This window comes from Vespa velutina, chromosome 25, assembly GCF_912470025.1.
Source record: "Vespa velutina chromosome 25, iVesVel2.1, whole genome shotgun sequence".
NCBI classification, from domain to species: Eukaryota; Metazoa; Arthropoda; class Insecta; order Hymenoptera; family Vespidae; genus Vespa; species Vespa velutina.
The window spans coordinates 1598670-1617590 of NC_062212.1; the positions used below are offsets into that span (position 1 = coordinate 1598670).

Genomic DNA, 18921 nt, shown 5'->3' on the forward strand with positions numbered 1-18921 from the left:
TTTTTTTTTTTCATTAAAAATCGAATATCCTTTTTAATTCTCAATATTTCGAGAAAAAATCCAATGACATAATCATATTGTGACGAATTTCTTTCGAAAAAATAATTATACAATAAATTGCAATAAGTTATATAAGTATCATTATAAATTTTAATAAGATCGTTACAAAACGAAATAATTATTTTAAAGTGCAAACGTAATTTATTTTGTTAAAGAAATATTACTGAATTATTCCATAAATCTTCCTTATTTTTTATTTTTTTCTTCTTTCAAATTAATTTCATTGAAATATCCTATACATACAATTTTCTATCTTTATAAAAAGTTATAAAAGTAAAAGTTCGTAATCAAAATATAATTAAACGTTTATTCAAGATCGATGCATTGAATGCATCAGCCAATGCAATGATTTTAATATTTCTATTTTTCGAATGTAAATAATTCATACATCGGCGTTGCTTAATATATACTATAACTTTATATGACTCATTTGTTACTTGTTCAAAATTAATTTTGAGTTTATTTATAATTCATAATTTGAAATCATTTCGAATTAATGACATATTCAAATGCATTAGAAAATAATACTAACAAAGATGATTTTAATGTTCTATCAGGCAAGTTCGAAAAGAAATCGTAAAACTTATCAAACATTTTTACATTTCAATAATATTTTGATATTAATAATAGTTATATCCAATGTCATCAAGAAAATTATTATAGATCAATGATTTAGTTTTTCCATTAACAATTAATAAATGGCATAATCGATTGAAAAAGTTCACTCATCATTTATTTTCATTATATTACTTTTGTAATTTAATTGTATTAATTAATAATATATATTAATTGAATGTAATTGATTTTACATTCTCATTGATTGGATTTGATTTTAAGTATGAACGAAATATAAGATTAGAAAAAAATTTCTATCACAGTTGTATATAGGATGACGTTATTTAGAGTATAAATGAATTAAAAATTATCAATGATAGAGAGATAAAAATTAATGAAAAAACAATATAATGTAAAGATGAGATATGGTATACTTTAGATTATACAAATTTCAAATTTATTCGATCATAACTCAGCGACTGATATTATACGAAATATTCTGATAATTGGAATATAAAGATGCATAAATCAATTACAGATAAATGACGGCATAAATTCTATTTAAAAATATTTACTTGCTTTATAAAGAGATAAAACTTTATTTGGAGCGTGTCATAAATTTCAAGTCCATAGTTGCCGATTTAATAATTTGAAAAATGTGGAAATATTGAATTAACTTCTGGTTTTATCAAATGCATAATAAAAATATAATAATTAATTGTACTCTATTAATGAATTAGATTTTAATAATCAATTAATGATTTTATGTTTTACAGAAGAATAAATATTGACATACTTTATGAATTTTATAATTGAGCCCATTAGATTTTCTAGATCATCTGTTATGAAACTTGTCAAGTATAAAAGAATTTCCATCCCATTAGATAATAATATCATTTCAACGATTTTGATTAGTCTAATATTTAACGAAGAATTTACTGTATTAAGAAATGAGATCCAGCTGACATAAGATTCGAGCAATTTGCTCAAATATATATTTATGAAGAAAAATATTAGAGTATCTCTAAATTGTTTTAAATTGGAAAATGATAAACGAGTTCATGGCTGATCTCAGGTACGAAACAATAAAGATATGGTAAGAGATTTGGTTGAAAATGATTAAATTTATCAGAATACTTACCGATTTATGTGATTCGTCTGGTTAAAATAATTTAATTTCCAGCGAAGAAAAATATCGAACGTGAGTGAATAAAAAAAGGAAAATATTCAATCAGATTCTTTTTTGCTAAGGCGGACGATACATCCGTCATGTTCGAGGGAAAAAAATAAACTGCGGAAGAAGAAGGCGGTCCGAAAGGGCGGGTTCGCAACGCGCATGCTCCTACGGGAGAAGGGTTGAAGTACTTAACAATGCAAAGAAGGGGTAAGAAAATGAAATGATTGTTAGGAAGAGAAACATATGTTAAATTTTATAGTATCGAACGGCTAAAAAAAGAAAGCCATAAGAAATACGGAATCATTTTACGGGAATATGCTATTTTTTATTTCAAACAAATTTCTCGGCCTTGAATCGAATTGAATTATTAAGTGTTCACTGGAAAAGGGATAATTAGAATAATAAATGATGATACGTTTGGGTAGGGTTGAAGACAATCGATGTTGGAGAGCAGCAACAGACGGCAATATGTTTTCGATGGAGGAAGATTATATCGACAATGAGTATTACACGATGAATTTAAAATTTTTTCGTTTAATTGGATTAAACCAAAATACGTCATCCAAGAATATAATTCATATTTGTTTTATTAATTTCATACTAGCTTTTGCATTATTCGAACAGGTAATCATAGTTGAATTAATTTATGAAATTTTTGAATATAATGAATAAATCAGAGAATGGATTCAATACTTTTACATATAATTATATAAGTATAAATATTATTTTTCATTTCTTCTTTTAGATTCATTTTTTCTTCATCTCTGAAAAAAAAATAGTATTGATCACCAAATTACTGGAAACGACCTTGCCTATATTATGCTACGGATCTTGTTATTGCAATTTATTGTTGAATGATAGAGTTGTCAGTTCTACGTGAAAACAAATTTTTCCTCTTATTCTTTTTTTTTTTCTTTTGCTCTAAATGACACATGTTCTTGTCGTTATAATAATTAATTTAAAATAATTCTGTAATAATTTCAGATGAAGAAAATTTTTTCTCGTATCAAGTCCGATTGGGATGACCTAGCAAACAAACCAGAAATAGTGATACTGAAGAAATATGCTGAAATTAGTAGACTTTGTACAATAGTAATATCAAGTGAGTGAATACGCCATATGCAGAGTGACAAAATGGTTTATAAAAATTTATTAATTAATTTTCATTTGTGATCTTTCCCTTACAGTCTCCATTTATCTTTACATTGTATTTTTGATATTTCCTTCATTGTTAAGTTTGTTTCGTTACGTCATTGGTTCTATAAGTGAAACTGAAATAATATTACCAGTTCGTATTGACTCTATCATGAACAACCGAATGCTTTATTACATCAGGCTTACAATCCAATATGTAATTATATTAATCACGGGCACAATAGGGATTGCTAACTATTCCATGTTTATAGTAGTTATCCAGCATGCTTGTGCACTTCTTACCATCGTCCAGTAAGTAAATCAATTGCAACGATATATGCATACTGCATAAGAAAAATTATTTTCACTATTACTGTTTTTTGGAGTTTATTATTTATTTATTTTAGATGGAGAGTAATTGAAATATTTTTAAAGAATAAACAAAATTTCTATTATTCAAGTAATAAATGTGAATTAATCGATGAAAGAGAAAAGATAATCTATATCATAAAATTCTATAATAACGCGATCGAGTATGTACCTCATTTTATGAGACGTACATGTTTATTATTTATAGAGTTTACAACTTGCCAAATACTAATATTATATTATTTTTCTTTTTAATATCCTTCAAGATTTATTAATTTATTTAAATCGTTTTACGAATCAATTCATCTACTCGAAGAATTATTTGGATTTATATGTGTTATGTTAGATTATTTTTACGTATGTATTATATATAATCATATTATATATATATAATCATATATATATATATATATATATATATATATAAAATTGAATTTTGTAATTAAAAAACTCTTATCGATAAAAACCGTGAAATTTGTTTCTAGTTCTTTCAGGTAATATCATTAACTCTTAATTTCACGGAAGGATTAATAAAGATCTTATATATTTTTGGATCTCTTTTAATAATATATACTTATATTTATCTGGCACAAAATTTAATAAATCACAACGTCGACGTATTTACAATATTGTATGTGTTTCTATTTGGTCAAGGGTGATCCAATAATTTCATGCAATTTCCACCTCATATTGAACATATATATGTAGATATATATAATTAAATAAATATTACGGAATACAAACGAAAGCTCAAAAAATTTGAGCTTTTTCATATTTGTGGAAATAGCACGAACTTAAGAACTAATGAGAAATTATTTTCTATTAACCAAATATATAAATAAGTGTTATATGAGAGATTAATTTTTTCCAGCTGTCAAATTCCATTTTATTCGTTATCTTTGAAGACGCAAAATTTGTTACTCTTTTTGATAATGAGAAGCATGAGGCCATGCAGTTTATCGGTGAAGGGTGCTATTGTTGTATCCAATGATCTGTTTGCTACGGTAAAATATTTTTTTATTATATACAAACACGATATAACAATAAAACGCAATATGCTAATCGTAATTTTCTTTACTAGGTAATGCGGAACTCATTTTCTTTCGCTATGGTATTATATAGCTTGCAATGATTTTGATAATGAAAAATTTAATATGATCGTTTGTGGTTATGGATAATGTCATTTAAATGGATTATTATTAATTGTCTTTCCTTTTATTCTGCTACCTTTTTTTTTCTTTTTATCAATTATTACTTATACAAATAAATGCAAGTTTTGATTGCTTTGTGCAGAAATATTGTACTCATTAATGTCTATTTAATACTTCTTTGTATAAGTAAATTTTATTTAATTCTTTTAGGATAACATTCATTTTTGGATAATTATATATTCCCTTGAAATAATTATATTACTATTTTGTAATATTACGTTAAAATATAATATATTTATATTTTTTTATAATTATATATTCAATTATAAATATAATTTCCTGTTTATTTCGTTGATCAGTTAAGTTCTTCAAACAATTTATGTTTCTTAAAATTGATAAATAACACTTCAAAATTTCAAATGACTCACTCGGTAGATTAGATCGAACGATACGAAAAATTGTATAGACTTGTATTTATATTAAACGATTTTTTTTTTATCACTATTTGTTAAAATGAAATTATTTTATATATATGTATATGTATATAGTTGCAGTTGAAATGAAAATATATCTCATGATAAATTTGTAATCCAATATTTTCATCGAACATTTTTTTTCTAATTGCTATCAAAAAGAAACAAATAAAATAATATAACTTTTCCTTATAGTTGCTCCAAAACTATTTCAATAATTTTTTCAAACTTACTAATAATATTTCGAGATTATACCGTAAAGGTTGCTTTTTTAAAAAATATTTTTCCATTTAATTATACAACAAACCAAGGAATGTGTTAATTCCATAGAAAAAAAACGATCTTATAATTCGATCTTATAATGTATTCGAAAAAAAAAAATTCCTTCAAATTATCATACTCGGGTACATATCTATGCCCCATGAAATAATGTCATTATTGTACGAATATTTGTCAAACATAAAATTGAAAAAATTACGCTTGCATCCTTTATATCATAGAAAATGGAATAAATAGATATGATACAGTTTATTAACATCGAACGAAATTACTTACTTTACATGAATTCAAATTCGTCGAGGTACCTCGCCACTTCCTTGATATTCGAGAGGCGAAAGTAAACTTAGGTGGAATGGGACGATAAATAGGGTTGTGTCCGTGATGCGCATGGCCTTGAAATAAAAAGAATAAAATCATTTACAATTCCAATAAATAAAGAAGATGAAGGTGTTAAGAGAGTGATGTAATATCAGCGAAGAGATACAGATGTTTCAGTGGTTTTTGGACGAAAAGGGAGAGATGCTCGTAAAAATTAACAAAAAAAAAAAAATTATGGTAATAATTGTAATTACCCGTATCCTATTAAAATAAACTTTGATAAATTTTGGTGAACAATTAACTTCTGATCTCTTATGATACAGCTATTCTGGAACAAGATGATTACAATTATAAGAATTATTCTCTTGAGTATTTGTTCGATAAAATAAAAAGTAAAGCAGGTATGGTATAAGCGACTCACCCTATATATTTTTTGCACGAACGTTCGAACGGATATTTTTTATCATTGAACGATCATTAATTATCACACTTATCAAAGTTCAAATGATAAAAATATAACGCTAATGTTTTACTTAAGTACTAACTCTTTAGTAATAAGTACTAACTCTTTAATTGTAGAAAAAATACTTGACATGTTCGATCTATTAGTATTTCGATTTAATTAGTTTAATAAATTAATTTCTTTTCTGTTCTTTCTTTTTTTTTTTTTCTTTTTATAGGAAAACGAATATCTGAGATTTCTCAATGAAGAAAATATTTTCGAATGAATAATTCTAAACCGAAAGAAATATGACTGCAGCAAATAATAGAAGAATTTAATATGTGCATATTAATAACAATAATATTAATAACAATAATAATAATAATAAAAATAAGTAAAGAAATAATTTCCGAATATGTAGAATAAACGTTACTGTTATTCTATAAACATATGAAATGACAAAATGATTATTTGTGTTCATATCAATTCTGTTTTTAAAAAATTCTGAAGATTGAATTAATACGAATTATTGTCCTGAATATACTATCGATTTAACAGAAAATAATATTAATCTGATTAAAATGACTCACCCTGTACATTTGTATTTATGAACAAACGAAGACTAATTTAGATAGATATTAATACTTAACAAATATTTCATATGCACTTGTTAAAATGCAAATGATAGCACTATGGCGTTAACGCGTTAAGTACTTAAGCTTTACTTCAATGAAGAAAGCTATAGGTCTATTAAGGTCGAGGGACAGAAGTGAACTGCGTGCGAATGAGGCGGTCCGAAGGGGTGGATTCGCAACGCGCATGCTCCTGAGGGAGAAGGGTTGGAGTGATTTGCAATGCAAAGAAGGGGTAAGAAAATGACATGATTGCCAGGAAGAAAAACATATGTTAAATTCTATAGTATCGAACGACTAAAAAAAGAAAGCCATAAGAACTACGAAATCATTTTACGGGAATATGCTATTTTTTATTTCAAACAAATTTCTCGGCGTTGAATCGAATTGAATTATTAAGTGTTCACTTGAAAAGGGATGAATAGAATAGAAAATGATGATACGCTTGCGTAGGGTTGAAGACAATCGATGTAGGAGAGCAGCAACAGACGGCAATATGCTTTCGATGGAGGAAGATTACATCGACAATGAGTATTACACGATTAATCGTCAATTTTTTCGTTTAATTGGATTATGCCAAAAAACGTCATCTAAGAACATAATTCTTATTTGTTTTATTAATTTCATGCTAGCTTTTGCATTATTCGAACAGGTAATCATAGTTGAATTAATTTATGAAATTTTTGAATATAATGAATAAATCAGAGAATGAATTCAATACTTTGAGATATAGTTATATAAGTAAAAATATTAATTATCATTTCTTCTTTTAGATGAATTTTCTCTTCATGTCTGAAAAAAAATTAATATTGATTGCCAAATTACTAGAAACGACCATGCCTACATTATGCTATGGATCTTGTTATTGCAATCTATTGTTGAATGATAGAGTTGTTCGTTCTACGTGAAAACAAATTTTTTCCTCTTATTTTTTTTTCTTTTGCTCTAAATGAAATATATTCCTGTCGTTATAATAATTAATTTAACATTTACTCTGTAATAATTTCAGATGAAGAAAATTTTTTCTCGTATCAAGTCCGATTGGGATGACCTAGCAAACAAACCAGAAATAGTGATACTGAAGAAATATGCTGAAATTAGTAGACTTTGTACAATAGTAATGTCAAGTGAGTGAATACGCCATATGCAGAGTCACAAAATGGTTTATAAAAATTTATTAATTAATTTTCATTTGTGATCTTTCCCTTACAGTCTCCTTTTATCTTTATATTGTATTTTTGATTTTTCCATCATTGTTAAGTGTGTTTCGTTACGTCATTGGTTCTATAAGTGAAACTGAATTAATATTACCAATTCGTGTTGACGCTATCATGAACAACCGAATACTTTACTACATCGGGTTTATAATCGAATCTATAATTATATTAATCGCGGGCAATGTAGGGATTGCTAACTATTCCATGTTTATAGTAGTTATCCAGCATGCTTGTGCACTTCTTACCATCGTCAAGTAAGTAAATCAATTGCAACGATATATGCATACTGCACAAGAAAAATTATTTTCACTATTACTGTTTTTTGGAGTTTATTATTTATTTATTTTAGCTGGAGAGTAATTGAAATATTTGTAAAGAATCAACAAAATTTTTATTATTCGACTAATAGAAGTGAATTAATTGAAGAAAGAGAAAAGATAATCCATATCATAAAATTCTATAATAACGCGATCGAGTTTGTATCTTTTTTTATGAGACGGACCTGTTCATTATTTATAGAGTTTACAACTTGCCAAATACTAATATTATATTATTTCTCTTTTTAATATCATTCAAGATTTATTGATTTATTGAAATCGTTTTACGAAACAATTCATTTGCTCGAAGAATTGTTTGGATTTGTAATTATTTTGGTAGATTATTTTTACGTAAGTATTATATGTAATTATATTTATGTTACAAAAAAAAGATTTTTTATTTTGAAATATACAACTCTTATCGAGAAAAGTCGTGAAATTTGTTTTTAGTTATTTCAGATAATTTCTTTAACTCTTAATTTGACCGAAGGATTAACAAAGCTCTTTTTTATTGTTGGAACACTTTTTACAATATATGCTTACTTTTATCTGGCACAAAATTTAATAAATCACAACGTCGACGTATTTACAATATTGTATGTGTTTCTATTTGGTCAAGGGTGATCGAATAATTTCATGCAATTTCCATCTCATATTGAACATATATATGTATATATATATAATTAAATCTATATTACAGAATACAAACGAAAGCTCAAAAAATTTGAACCTTTTCATATTTGTGGAAATAGCACGAACTTAAGAACTAATGAGAAATTATTTTCTATTAACCAAATATATAAACAAGTGTTATATGAGAGATATTAATTTTTTCCAGCTGTCAAATTCCATTTTATTCGTTATCTTTGAAGACGCAAAATTTGTTACTCTTTTTGATAATGAGAAGCATGAGGCCATGCAGTTTATCGGTGAGGGGTGCTATTGTTGTATCCCATGACATGTTTGCAACGGTAAAATATTTTCTTATTATGCACAACTGGGATATAACAATAAAACGCAATATACTAATCGTAATTTTCTTTACTAGATAATGCGGAACTCATTTTCTTTCGCTATGGTATTATATAGCTTGCAATGATTTTGATAATGAAAAATTTAATATGATCGTTTGTGGTTATGGATAATGTCATTTAAATGGATTATTATTAATTGTCTTTCCTTTTATTCTGCTACCTTTTTTTTTCTTTTTATCAATTATTACTTATACAAATAAATGCAAGTTTTGATTGCTTTGTGCAGAAATATTGTACTCATTAATGTCTATTTAATACTTCATTGAATAAGTAAATTTTATTTAATTCTTTTAGGATAACATTCATTTTTGGATAATTATATATTCCCTTGAAATAATTATATTACTATTTTGTAATATCACGTAAAAATATAATATAATTATATTTTTATATAATTATATATTCAATTATAAATATAATTTCCTGTTTATTTCGTGGATCAGTTAAGTTCTTGAAACAATTTATGTTTCTTAAAATTGATAAATAAAACTTCAAAATTTCAAATGACTCACTCGGTAGATTTGATCGAACGATACGAAAAATTGTATAGACTTGTATTTATATTAAACGATTTTTTTTTTTTATCACTATTTGTTAAAATGAAAATATTTTATATATATGTATATGTATATAGTTGCAGTTGAAATGAAAATATATCTCATGATAAATTTGTAATCCAATATTTTCATCGAACATTTTTTTTCTAATTGCTATCAAAAAGAAACAAATAAAATAATATAACTTTTCCTTATAGTTGCTCCAAAACTATTTCAATAATTTTTTCAAACTTACTAATAATATTTCGAGATTATACCGTAAAGGTTGCTTTTTTAAAAAATATTTTTCCATTTAATTATACAACAAACCAAGGAATGTGTTAATTCCATAGAAAAAAAACGATCTTATAATTCGATCTTATACTGTATTCGAAAAAAAAAAAAATTCCTTCAAATTATCATACTCGGGTACATATCTATGCCCCATGAAATAATGTCATTATTGTACGAATATTTGTCAAACATAAAATTGAAAAAATTGCGCTTGCATCCTTTATATCATAGAAAATGGAATGAATAGTTTTAAGACGGTTATTAACAATGAACGAAATTACTTACTTTACTTGGATTCAAATTCGTCGAGATACTTCCTTGATATTCGAGAGACGAAAGTAAACTTAGGTCGAAAGATACGATGAATAGGTTTTTGTCCGTGATATGCATGACTTTGCAATAAAAAAAATAAAATCATTTACATTTCCAATAAATAAAGTAGATGAGGATATTAAGAGAGTGATGTAATAGCAGCGAAGAGATGCTGGTGTTTTAATGGTCTTTGGACGAAAAGGGAGAGATGCTCCTAAAAATTAAAAAAAAATAATAATGGGTTGGTAATAATTGTTATTACCCGCATCCTTTTAAAATAAAATATGAAAAATTCTTGAGAACAATTAACTACTGATCTCTTATGATACAGCTATTCCAGAATAAGATAATTACAATTATAAGAATTATTCTCTTGAGAATTTTTTTGGTAAAATAAAAAGTAAAGTAGGTATGGTATAAGTGACTCATCCTATATATTTTTTTCACGAACATTCGAATGGATATTTATCATCATAGAACAATCATTAATTATCACTCTTATTAAAATTCAAATATTAAGAATGTAACGCTAATGTTTAACTTAAGTACTAACTCTTCAATTGTAAAAAATATATTTCGCAATTTCGATCTATGTAATTAGTATTTTTCTTTTCTGTTCTTTTTCTTTTTTTTTTTTTTTTTCTTCGAAGAATAACGAATATCTGAGACCTCTAAATGAAGAAAATATTTTCGTATGAATAATTCTAAACTGAGAGAAAAATGATTGCAATAAATAATAGAAGAATTTAAATGGAGCATAATAATAACAATTATATTAATAATAATAATAATAATAATAATAATAATAATAATAATAATAATAATAATAATAATAATAATAATAATAATAATAATAAATGAGAAAATACATTCCGAATATGTGGATTGAATATTACTATTATTATAAAAAATATATAAAATAAAAATATGATCATCTATATTCATGTCAATTCTGTTTTCACAAAAATTCCCAGAATTGAATTGATACGAATTATTGTCCTAAATATATTATGGATTTAACAGAAAATAATATTAATCTGGATCAAATGACTCACCCTGCACGTTTGTATTTATGTAAAAACGAACACTAATTTAGATAGATATTAACACTTAACATACATTTCTTATCCACTTGTTAACATGCAAATGATATCGCTATGGCATTAAGTACTTAAGCTTTACTTCGATGAAGGAATCTATTGGTCTGTCAAGGTCGAGGGATAGAAGTGAACTGCGTGCAAATGAGGCGGTCCGAAGGGGTGGATTCGCAACGCGCATGCTCCTGCGGGAGAAGAGTTGGAGTAATTGGCAAAGCAAAGAAGGGGTAAGAAAATGACATGATTGCTAGGAAGAAAAACATATGTTAAATTGTATAGTATCGAACGACTAAAAAAAGAAAGTCATAAGAACTGTGAAAACACTTTACGGGAATATACTACTTTTTATTTCAAACAAATTTCTCGGCGTTTAATAGAATTGAATTATTAAGTGTTCACTTGAAAAGGGATGAATATTATAGAAAATGATGATACGCATGCGTAGGGTTGAAGATAATCGAAGTTGAAAAGCAACAACAGACGGCAATATGCTTTCGAAGGAGGAAGATTATATCAAGAATGAGTATTACACGATGAATTTTCAATTTTTTCGTTTAATTGGATTAAGCCAAAAGACGTCATCTAAGAACATAATTCATATTTGTTTTATTAATTTCATGCTAACTTTTGGAATATTCGAACAGGTAATCATAGTTGAATTAATCTATGTACAATACATTTATGCAATTTTTGAATAAAATGAATAATTCAGAGAATGGATTCAATACTTTCTCATATAATTATATAAGTATAAATATTATTTTTCATTTTTTCTTTTAGATTCATTTTCTCATCATCTCTGAAAAAAAAATAGTATTGATCGCCAAATTACTGGAAACGACCGTGCCTGCATTCTGCTTCGCATCTTGCTATTGGAATCTATTGTTGAATTATGGCTTTGTTCGTTTTACATGAAAACAAATTTATCATCTTATTCTTTTGTTTTTTTTTTTATTCTAAACGATATATGTTACCATCGTTGTAATAATAAATTAAACATAACTCTGTAATCATTTCAGATGAAGAAAATTCTTTATCGTATCAAGTCTGATTGGGATGATCTAGCAAACAAACCAGAACTAATGATACTGAAGAAATATGCTGAAATTAGTAAACTTTGTACATTAACAATCGCAAGTAAGTGAATACAACATATTCGGTGTATCAAAGTGGGTAATAAAAATTTTTAATTAATGTTCATTTATTTCCTTACAGTCTTTGTTTATCTTTATATTGTATTTTTGATATCTCCATCATTTTTAAGTGCATTTCGATACGTTTTTGGTGTTATAAATGAAACGGAATTATTATTACCAGTTTCTACTGACTATTTCCAGAAAAACCAAATGATTTATTACATCGGTCTTACAATCGAATATGTAATTATATTAATCGCGGGCACGGTAGGGATTGCTAATTATTCCATGTTTGTAGTAGTATTCCAGCATGCTTGTGCACTTCTTTCCATCGTCCAGTAAGTAAATCAATTGCTACGATATACGCATACTACACAAGAAAAATTATTTTCACTATTACTGTATTTTGGAGATTATTATTTATTTTTTTTAGATGGAGGGTAATTGAAATATTTGTAAAGAATCAACAAAATTGTTATTATTCGACTAATAAAAGAGAATTAATTGAAGAAAGAGAAAAGATAATCCATATCATAAAATTCTATAATAACGCGATCGAGTTTGTATCTTATTTTATGAGACGGACCTATTCATTATTTATAGAGATTACAACTTGCCAAATACTAATATTACATTATTTCTCTTTTTAATATCATTCAAGATTTATTGATTTGATGAAATCGTTTTACGAAGAAATTCATTTGCTCGAAGAATTCTTTGGATTTATATTTATTTTGGTAGATTATTTTTACGTAAATATTATATGTAATTATATTTATGATACAAAAAAAAGATTTTTTATTTTGGAATACACAACTCTTATCAAGAAAATCAGTGAAATTTGTTTTTAGTTATTTCAGATAATTTCTTTCACTCTTAATATAACCGAAGGATTAACAAAGTTAACATATGTTTTTGGATCTCTTTCTGTAATATATGCTTACTTTTATCTGGCACAAAATTTGATAAATCACAACGTCGACGTATTTACAATATTGTATGTGTTTCTATTTGGTCAAGGGTGATCCAATAATTTCATGCAATTTCCACCTCATATTGAACATATATATGTAGATATATATAATTAAATAAATATTACGGAATACAAACGAAAGCTCAAAAAATTTGAGCTTTTTCATATTTGTGGAAATAGCACGAACTTAAGAACTAATCAGAAATTATTTTCTATATATGAACAGGTGTTATATGAGCGATATTAATTTTTTCCAGCTGTCAAATTCCATTTTATTCGTTATCTTTGAAGACGCAAAATTTGTTACTCTTTTTGATAATGAGAAGCATGAGACCATGCAATTTATCGGTGAAGGGTGCTATTGTTGTATCCAATGACCTTTTTGCAACGGTAAACTATTTTCTTATTATATATAAACGCTATATAACAATTAAACGCAATATACTAATCGTTATCTTTTTCACTAGCTCATGCGTAAGACATTTTCTTTTGCTATGGTATTTTATAGCTTGCAATGATTTTGATAATGAAACACATAATAGGATAGTTAGGGCTTATGCATATCATTAAATTGAATTATTATTAATTGTCTTTCTTGTTTTTCTGCTTCCTTTTTTTTCTTCCATTATCAATTATTACATATACAAATAAACACAAGTTTTGAATGCTTCGTAAGGGAAAATTTTAATTCTTTCTCTTAATTAATATCCTTTAGATTAAGTAATTTTTATATATTTCTTTTATGACAACATTCATTTTTTGATAATTAAATATTCTCTTGATATATTTATGCATAATATTACGAAATAGTATTATAATGTATAAATATGTCAGTCATAAAATTATTTTCTGTATTCTATATCTATTGTGCATCAAACAACGTTTATTTCATAAGATTGATAAATAACACTTTCAAATTACAATTTTAAATCACACTCCCGGTAGATTAGTTCGAACGATACGTAAAATTGTTCAGACGTGTATTTATATTAAACGATTATCTCTTTTATATCACTGTTTGTTAAAATGCAAAATATTTTATATATACATATATTTGTATATAGATGCAGTTGAAAAAAAATATATCTGATGATAAGTTTGTTATCCAATATTTTCATCGAACATCTTTTTCTAATTGCTATCAAAATGAAACAAATAAAATAATATGACTTTTCATAGTTGATATATAGTTGCTCTAAAACTATTTCAATAATTTTTTCAGATTTGCCAATAATATTTCGAGATTATACCGTAAAAGTTGCTTTTTTAAAAAATATTTTTCCATTTAATTTTATAACGAACCAAGGAATGTGTTAATTCCATAGAAAGAAACGATCTTATAATTTTTATTTTTAATATCTTATTATACGGAATAAAACACGAGAAAAAATATATCAGTAAATCTTATTTGAAAAAAAAAAAGATTATGGATGTTCTTGAAGTCTCGTTAAAAAAAAAAGAGAAATAAAATGTAATGAAAAAAACAGAAAAGAAAAGAAAAGAAATGTATTTGAAAAAAGAAAAAATTACTTCATATTATCATACTCGGGTACATAAATATGCCCGTTGAAATAATTTAATTATTGTACGAATATTTGTCATATATAAAATTGAAAAAATTACCCTTGCATCCTTTATATCATAGAAAATGGAATAAATAGATATGATACAGTTTATTAACATCGAACGAAATTACTTATTTTACATGGATTCAAATTCGTCGAGGTACTTTTTTGATATTCGAGAGACGTAAGTAAACTTAGGTGGAAACATACGATGAAAAGTTTTTGTCCGTGATATGCACGACTTTGCAATAAAAAGAATAAAATCATTTATATTTCCAATAAATAAAGTAGATGAGGATGTTAAGAGAGTGATATAAAAGCAGCGAAGAGATGCTGGTGTTTTAATGGTCTTTGGACGAAAAGGGAGAGATGCTCCTAAAAATTAAAAAAAAAAAAAATAATGGGCTGGTAATAATTGTTATTACACGTATTCTTTCAAAATAAAATATGAAAAATTCTTGAGAACAATTAACTTCTGATCTCTTATGATACAGCTATTCCAGAATAAGATAATTACAATTATAAGAATTATTCTCTTGAGAATTTGTTCGATAAAATAAAAAGTAATGCTGGTATGATATAAGTGACTCACCCAGTTCATTTTTTGCACGAACATTCGAACGGATATTTTTTATCATAGAACAATCATTAATTATCACTTTTATTAACTTTCAAATGGTAAGTAAATATGACGCTAATGTTTTACTTAAGTACTGATCCATAGTTACGAGTAATGAATTTTTAATTGTGGAAAAAATATGTCGCATTTTCGATCTATATAAATAGTATTTTTCTTTTCTTTTCTTTTTCTTTTTTTTCTCTTCTTTGAAGAATAATGATTATCTGATACCTCTAAATGAAGAAAATATTTTCGTATAAATAATTCTAAACTGAGAGAATAATGATTGCAACAAATATAGAAGAATTCAAACGGAGCATATTAATAACAATTATATTAATAATAATAATAATAATAAATGAGAAAATACATTCCGAATATGTGGATTGAATATTACTATTATTATAAAAAATATATAAAATAAAAATATGATCATCTATATTCATGTCAATTCTGTTTTCACAAAAATTCCCAGAATTGAATTGATACGAATCAATGTCCTGAATATATTATGGATTTAACAGAAAATAATATTAATCTAGATCAAATGACTCACCCTGTACGTTTGTATTTATGTAAAAACGAACACTAATTTAGATAGATATTAACACTTAACATACATTTCTTATCGTCTTGTTAAAATGCAAATGATAGCACTATGGCGTTAACGCGTTAAGTACTTAAGGTTTACTTCAATGAAGAAAGCTATAGGTCTATTAAGGTCGAGGGACAGAAGTGAACTGCGTGCGAATGAGGCGGTCCGAAGGGGTGGATTCGCAACGCGCATGCTCCTGAGGGAGAAGGGTTGGAGTGATTTGCAATGCAAAGAAGGGGTAAGAAAATGACATGATTGCTAGGAAGAAAAACATATGTTAAATTCTATAGTATCGACGACTAAAAAAAGAAAGTCATAAGATCTGCGAAATCACTTTACGGGAATATATTATTTTTTATTTCACGCAAATTTCTCGGGGGTTTAATAGAATGAATTATTAAGTGTTCACTTGAAAAGGGATGAATAGAATAGAAAATGATGATACTCTTGCGTAGGGTTGAAGACAATCGATGTAGGAGAGCAGCAACAGACGGCAATATGTTTTCGAAGGAGGAAGATTATATCAACAATGAGTATTACAGTATGAATCTTCAATTTTTTCGTTTAATTGGATTATGTCAAAAGACGTCATCTAAGAACATAATTCATATTTGTTTTATTAATTTCATGCTAGCTTTTGCATTATTCGAACAGGTAATCATAGTTGGATTAATTTATGTACAATTCATTTATGCAATTTTTGAATAAAATGAATAATTCAGATTCTATACTTTGACATATAATTATATAAGTGTAAATATTATTTTTAATTTCTTCTCTTAGATTCAATCTCTCTTCATCTCTGAAAAAAAATTAATATTGATCGCCAAATTGCTGGAAACGTCCTTGCCTACATTATGCTTCACATCTTGCTACTGCAATCTATTGTTGAATGAAAGAATTGTCCGTTCTACGTGAAAACATATTTTTCCTCTTATTTTTTGTTTTTTTACTCTAAACGACATATTTTTCTATCGTTGTAATAATTAATTTAGCATAACTCTGTAATAATTTCAGATGAAGAAAATTTTTTATCGTATCAAGTCTGATTGGGATGACCTAGCAAACAAACCAGAACTAATGATACTGAAGAAATATGCTGAAATTAGTAGACTTTGTACATTAACAATCGCAAGTAAGTGAATACAACATATTCGGTGTATCAAAGTGGGTAATAAAAATTTATTAATTAATTTTCATTTATGCTTTTTTCCTTACAGTCTTTTTTTATCTTTATATTGTATTTTTGATATCTCCATCATTTATAAGTGCATTTCGACACGTTTTTGGTGTTATAAATGAAACGGAATTAATATTACCAGTTCCTGTTGACTGTTTCATGAAAAACAAAATGTTTTACTACATCGGGCTTACAATCGAATATGCAATTATATTAATCGCGGGCACGGTAGGGATTGCTAATTATTCCATGTATATAGTAGTTGTCCAGCACGCTTGTGCACTTCTTTCCATCGTCCAGTAAGTAAATCAATTGCAACGATATACACATACTGCATAAGAAAAATTATTTTCACTATTACTGTTTTTTGGAATTTATTATTTATTTATTTTAGATGGAGAGTAATTGAAAAATTTCTAAATAATCAACAAAATTTCTATTATTCGAGTAATAAAGATGAATTAATCGAAGAAAGAGAGGATATAATCCATATCATAAAATTCTATAATAAGGCGATCGAGTTTGTATCTTATTTTATGAGACGGACCTGTTCATTATTTATAGAGTTTACAACTTGCCAAATACTAATATTATATTATTTCTCTTTTTGATATCATTCAAGATTTATTGATTTATTGAAATGGTTTTACGAAGCAATTCATTTGCTCGAAGAATTCTTTGGATTTATATTTGTTTTGGTAGATTATTTTTACGTAAATATTATATATAATTATATTTATGTTACAAAAAAAAGATTTTTTATTTTGGAATACACAACTCTTATCGAGAAAAGCAATGAAATTTGTTTTTAGTTATTTCAGATAATTTCTTTAACTCTTAATATGACCGAAGGATTAACAAAGTTCTCATATATTTTTGGATCTCTTTCTCTAATATATGCCTACGTTTATCTGGCACAAAATTTAATAAATCACAACGTCAACGTATTTACAGTATTGTATGTGTTTCTATTTGGTCAATGATGATCCAATTAATTTCATGCGGTTTCCACCTCATATTGAATATATATATATATGTATATATAATTAAATAAATATTACAGAATGTAAATGAAAGCTCAAATAATTTGAGCTTTATCATATTTGTCGAAATCGCACGAACTTAAGAACTGATCAGAAATTATTTTCTACATATAAACATGTGTTATATGAGCGATATTAATTTTTTCCAGCTGTCAAATTCCATTTTATTCGTTATCTTTGAAGACGCAAAATTTGTTACTCTTTTCGATAATGAGAAGCATGAGGCCATGCAATTTAACGGTGAGGGGTGCTATTGTTGTATCCCATGACATGTTTGCAACGGTAAAATATTTTCTTATTATATATAACCGCTATATAACAATTAAACGCAATATACTAATCGTAATCTTTTTTACTAGTTCATACGTAAGTCATTTTCTTTTGCTATGGTATTGTATAGCTTGCAATGATTT

The 18921-nt window shown here is 26.3% G+C and overlaps 3 protein-coding genes across 3 annotated transcripts; all 3 read left to right on the top strand.

The window, feature by feature from the left end:
• Nucleotides 1-1912: 1912 nt before the first annotated feature.
• LOC124957214 lies at nt 1913-3793 on the top strand. The gene is made up of 8 exons (XM_047514051.1): nt 1913-1999; nt 2218-2416; nt 2538-2657; nt 2777-2894; nt 2980-3238; nt 3334-3459; nt 3562-3636; nt 3781-3793. Exons 2-8 carry the CDS (start codon nt 2261-2263, stop codon nt 3791-3793), a joined length of 867 nt encoding a protein of 288 aa, XP_047370007.1. The 5' UTR covers nt 1913-1999; nt 2218-2260.
• Nucleotides 3794-6712: 2919 nt separating this feature from the next.
• Nucleotides 6713-9376, top strand: LOC124957215. The gene is made up of 10 exons (XM_047514052.1): nt 6713-6825; nt 7044-7242; nt 7364-7483; nt 7600-7717; nt 7803-8061; nt 8157-8282; nt 8385-8475; nt 8575-8720; nt 8963-9095; nt 9173-9376. The coding sequence occupies exons 2-10, from the start codon at nt 7087-7089 to the stop codon at nt 9221-9223; spliced, it is 1200 nt and encodes a 399-aa protein (XP_047370008.1). The 5' UTR covers nt 6713-6825; nt 7044-7086; the 3' UTR covers nt 9224-9376.
• Nucleotides 9377-11832: 2456 nt separating this feature from the next.
• On the top strand, nt 11833-14060 carry LOC124957216. The gene is made up of 8 exons (XM_047514053.1): nt 11833-12041; nt 12178-12297; nt 12417-12534; nt 12613-12871; nt 13195-13270; nt 13385-13530; nt 13764-13896; nt 13974-14060. Exons 1-8 carry the CDS (start codon nt 11886-11888, stop codon nt 14022-14024), a joined length of 1059 nt encoding a protein of 352 aa, XP_047370009.1. The 5' UTR covers nt 11833-11885; the 3' UTR covers nt 14025-14060.
• Nucleotides 14061-18921: the final 4861 nt, after the last annotated feature.

What these genes read in the sequence shown, in the direction of transcription:
- LOC124957215 (XM_047514052.1), top strand. Translation starts at nt 7,087, where the DNA reads ATGCTTTCGATGGAGGAAGATTACATCGACAATGAGTATTACACGATT. An exon ending in TTGTACAATAGTAATGTCAA is followed by an intron (nt 7,718 to 7,802) that starts GTGAGTGAATAC and finishes TTTCCCTTACAG; the next exon opens with TCTCCTTTTATCTTTATATT. An exon ending in GTCGACGTATTTACAATATT is followed by an intron (nt 8,721 to 8,962) that starts GTATGTGTTTCT and finishes AATTTTTTCCAG; the next exon opens with CTGTCAAATTCCATTTTATT.
- LOC124957216 (XM_047514053.1), top strand. Translation starts at nt 11,886, where the DNA reads ATGCTTTCGAAGGAGGAAGATTATATCAAGAATGAGTATTACACGATG. An exon ending in TTGGATTTATATTTATTTTG is followed by an intron (nt 13,271 to 13,384) that starts GTAGATTATTTT and finishes ATTTGTTTTTAG; the next exon opens with TTATTTCAGATAATTTCTTT. An exon ending in GTCGACGTATTTACAATATT is followed by an intron (nt 13,531 to 13,763) that starts GTATGTGTTTCT and finishes AATTTTTTCCAG; the next exon opens with CTGTCAAATTCCATTTTATT.
- LOC124957214 (XM_047514051.1), top strand. Translation starts at nt 2,261, where the DNA reads ATGTTTTCGATGGAGGAAGATTATATCGACAATGAGTATTACACGATG. An exon ending in TTGTACAATAGTAATATCAA is followed by an intron (nt 2,895 to 2,979) that starts GTGAGTGAATAC and finishes TTTCCCTTACAG; the next exon opens with TCTCCATTTATCTTTACATT. An exon ending in TTCTATAATAACGCGATCGA is followed by an intron (nt 3,460 to 3,561) that starts GTATGTACCTCA and finishes ATATCCTTCAAG; the next exon opens with ATTTATTAATTTATTTAAAT.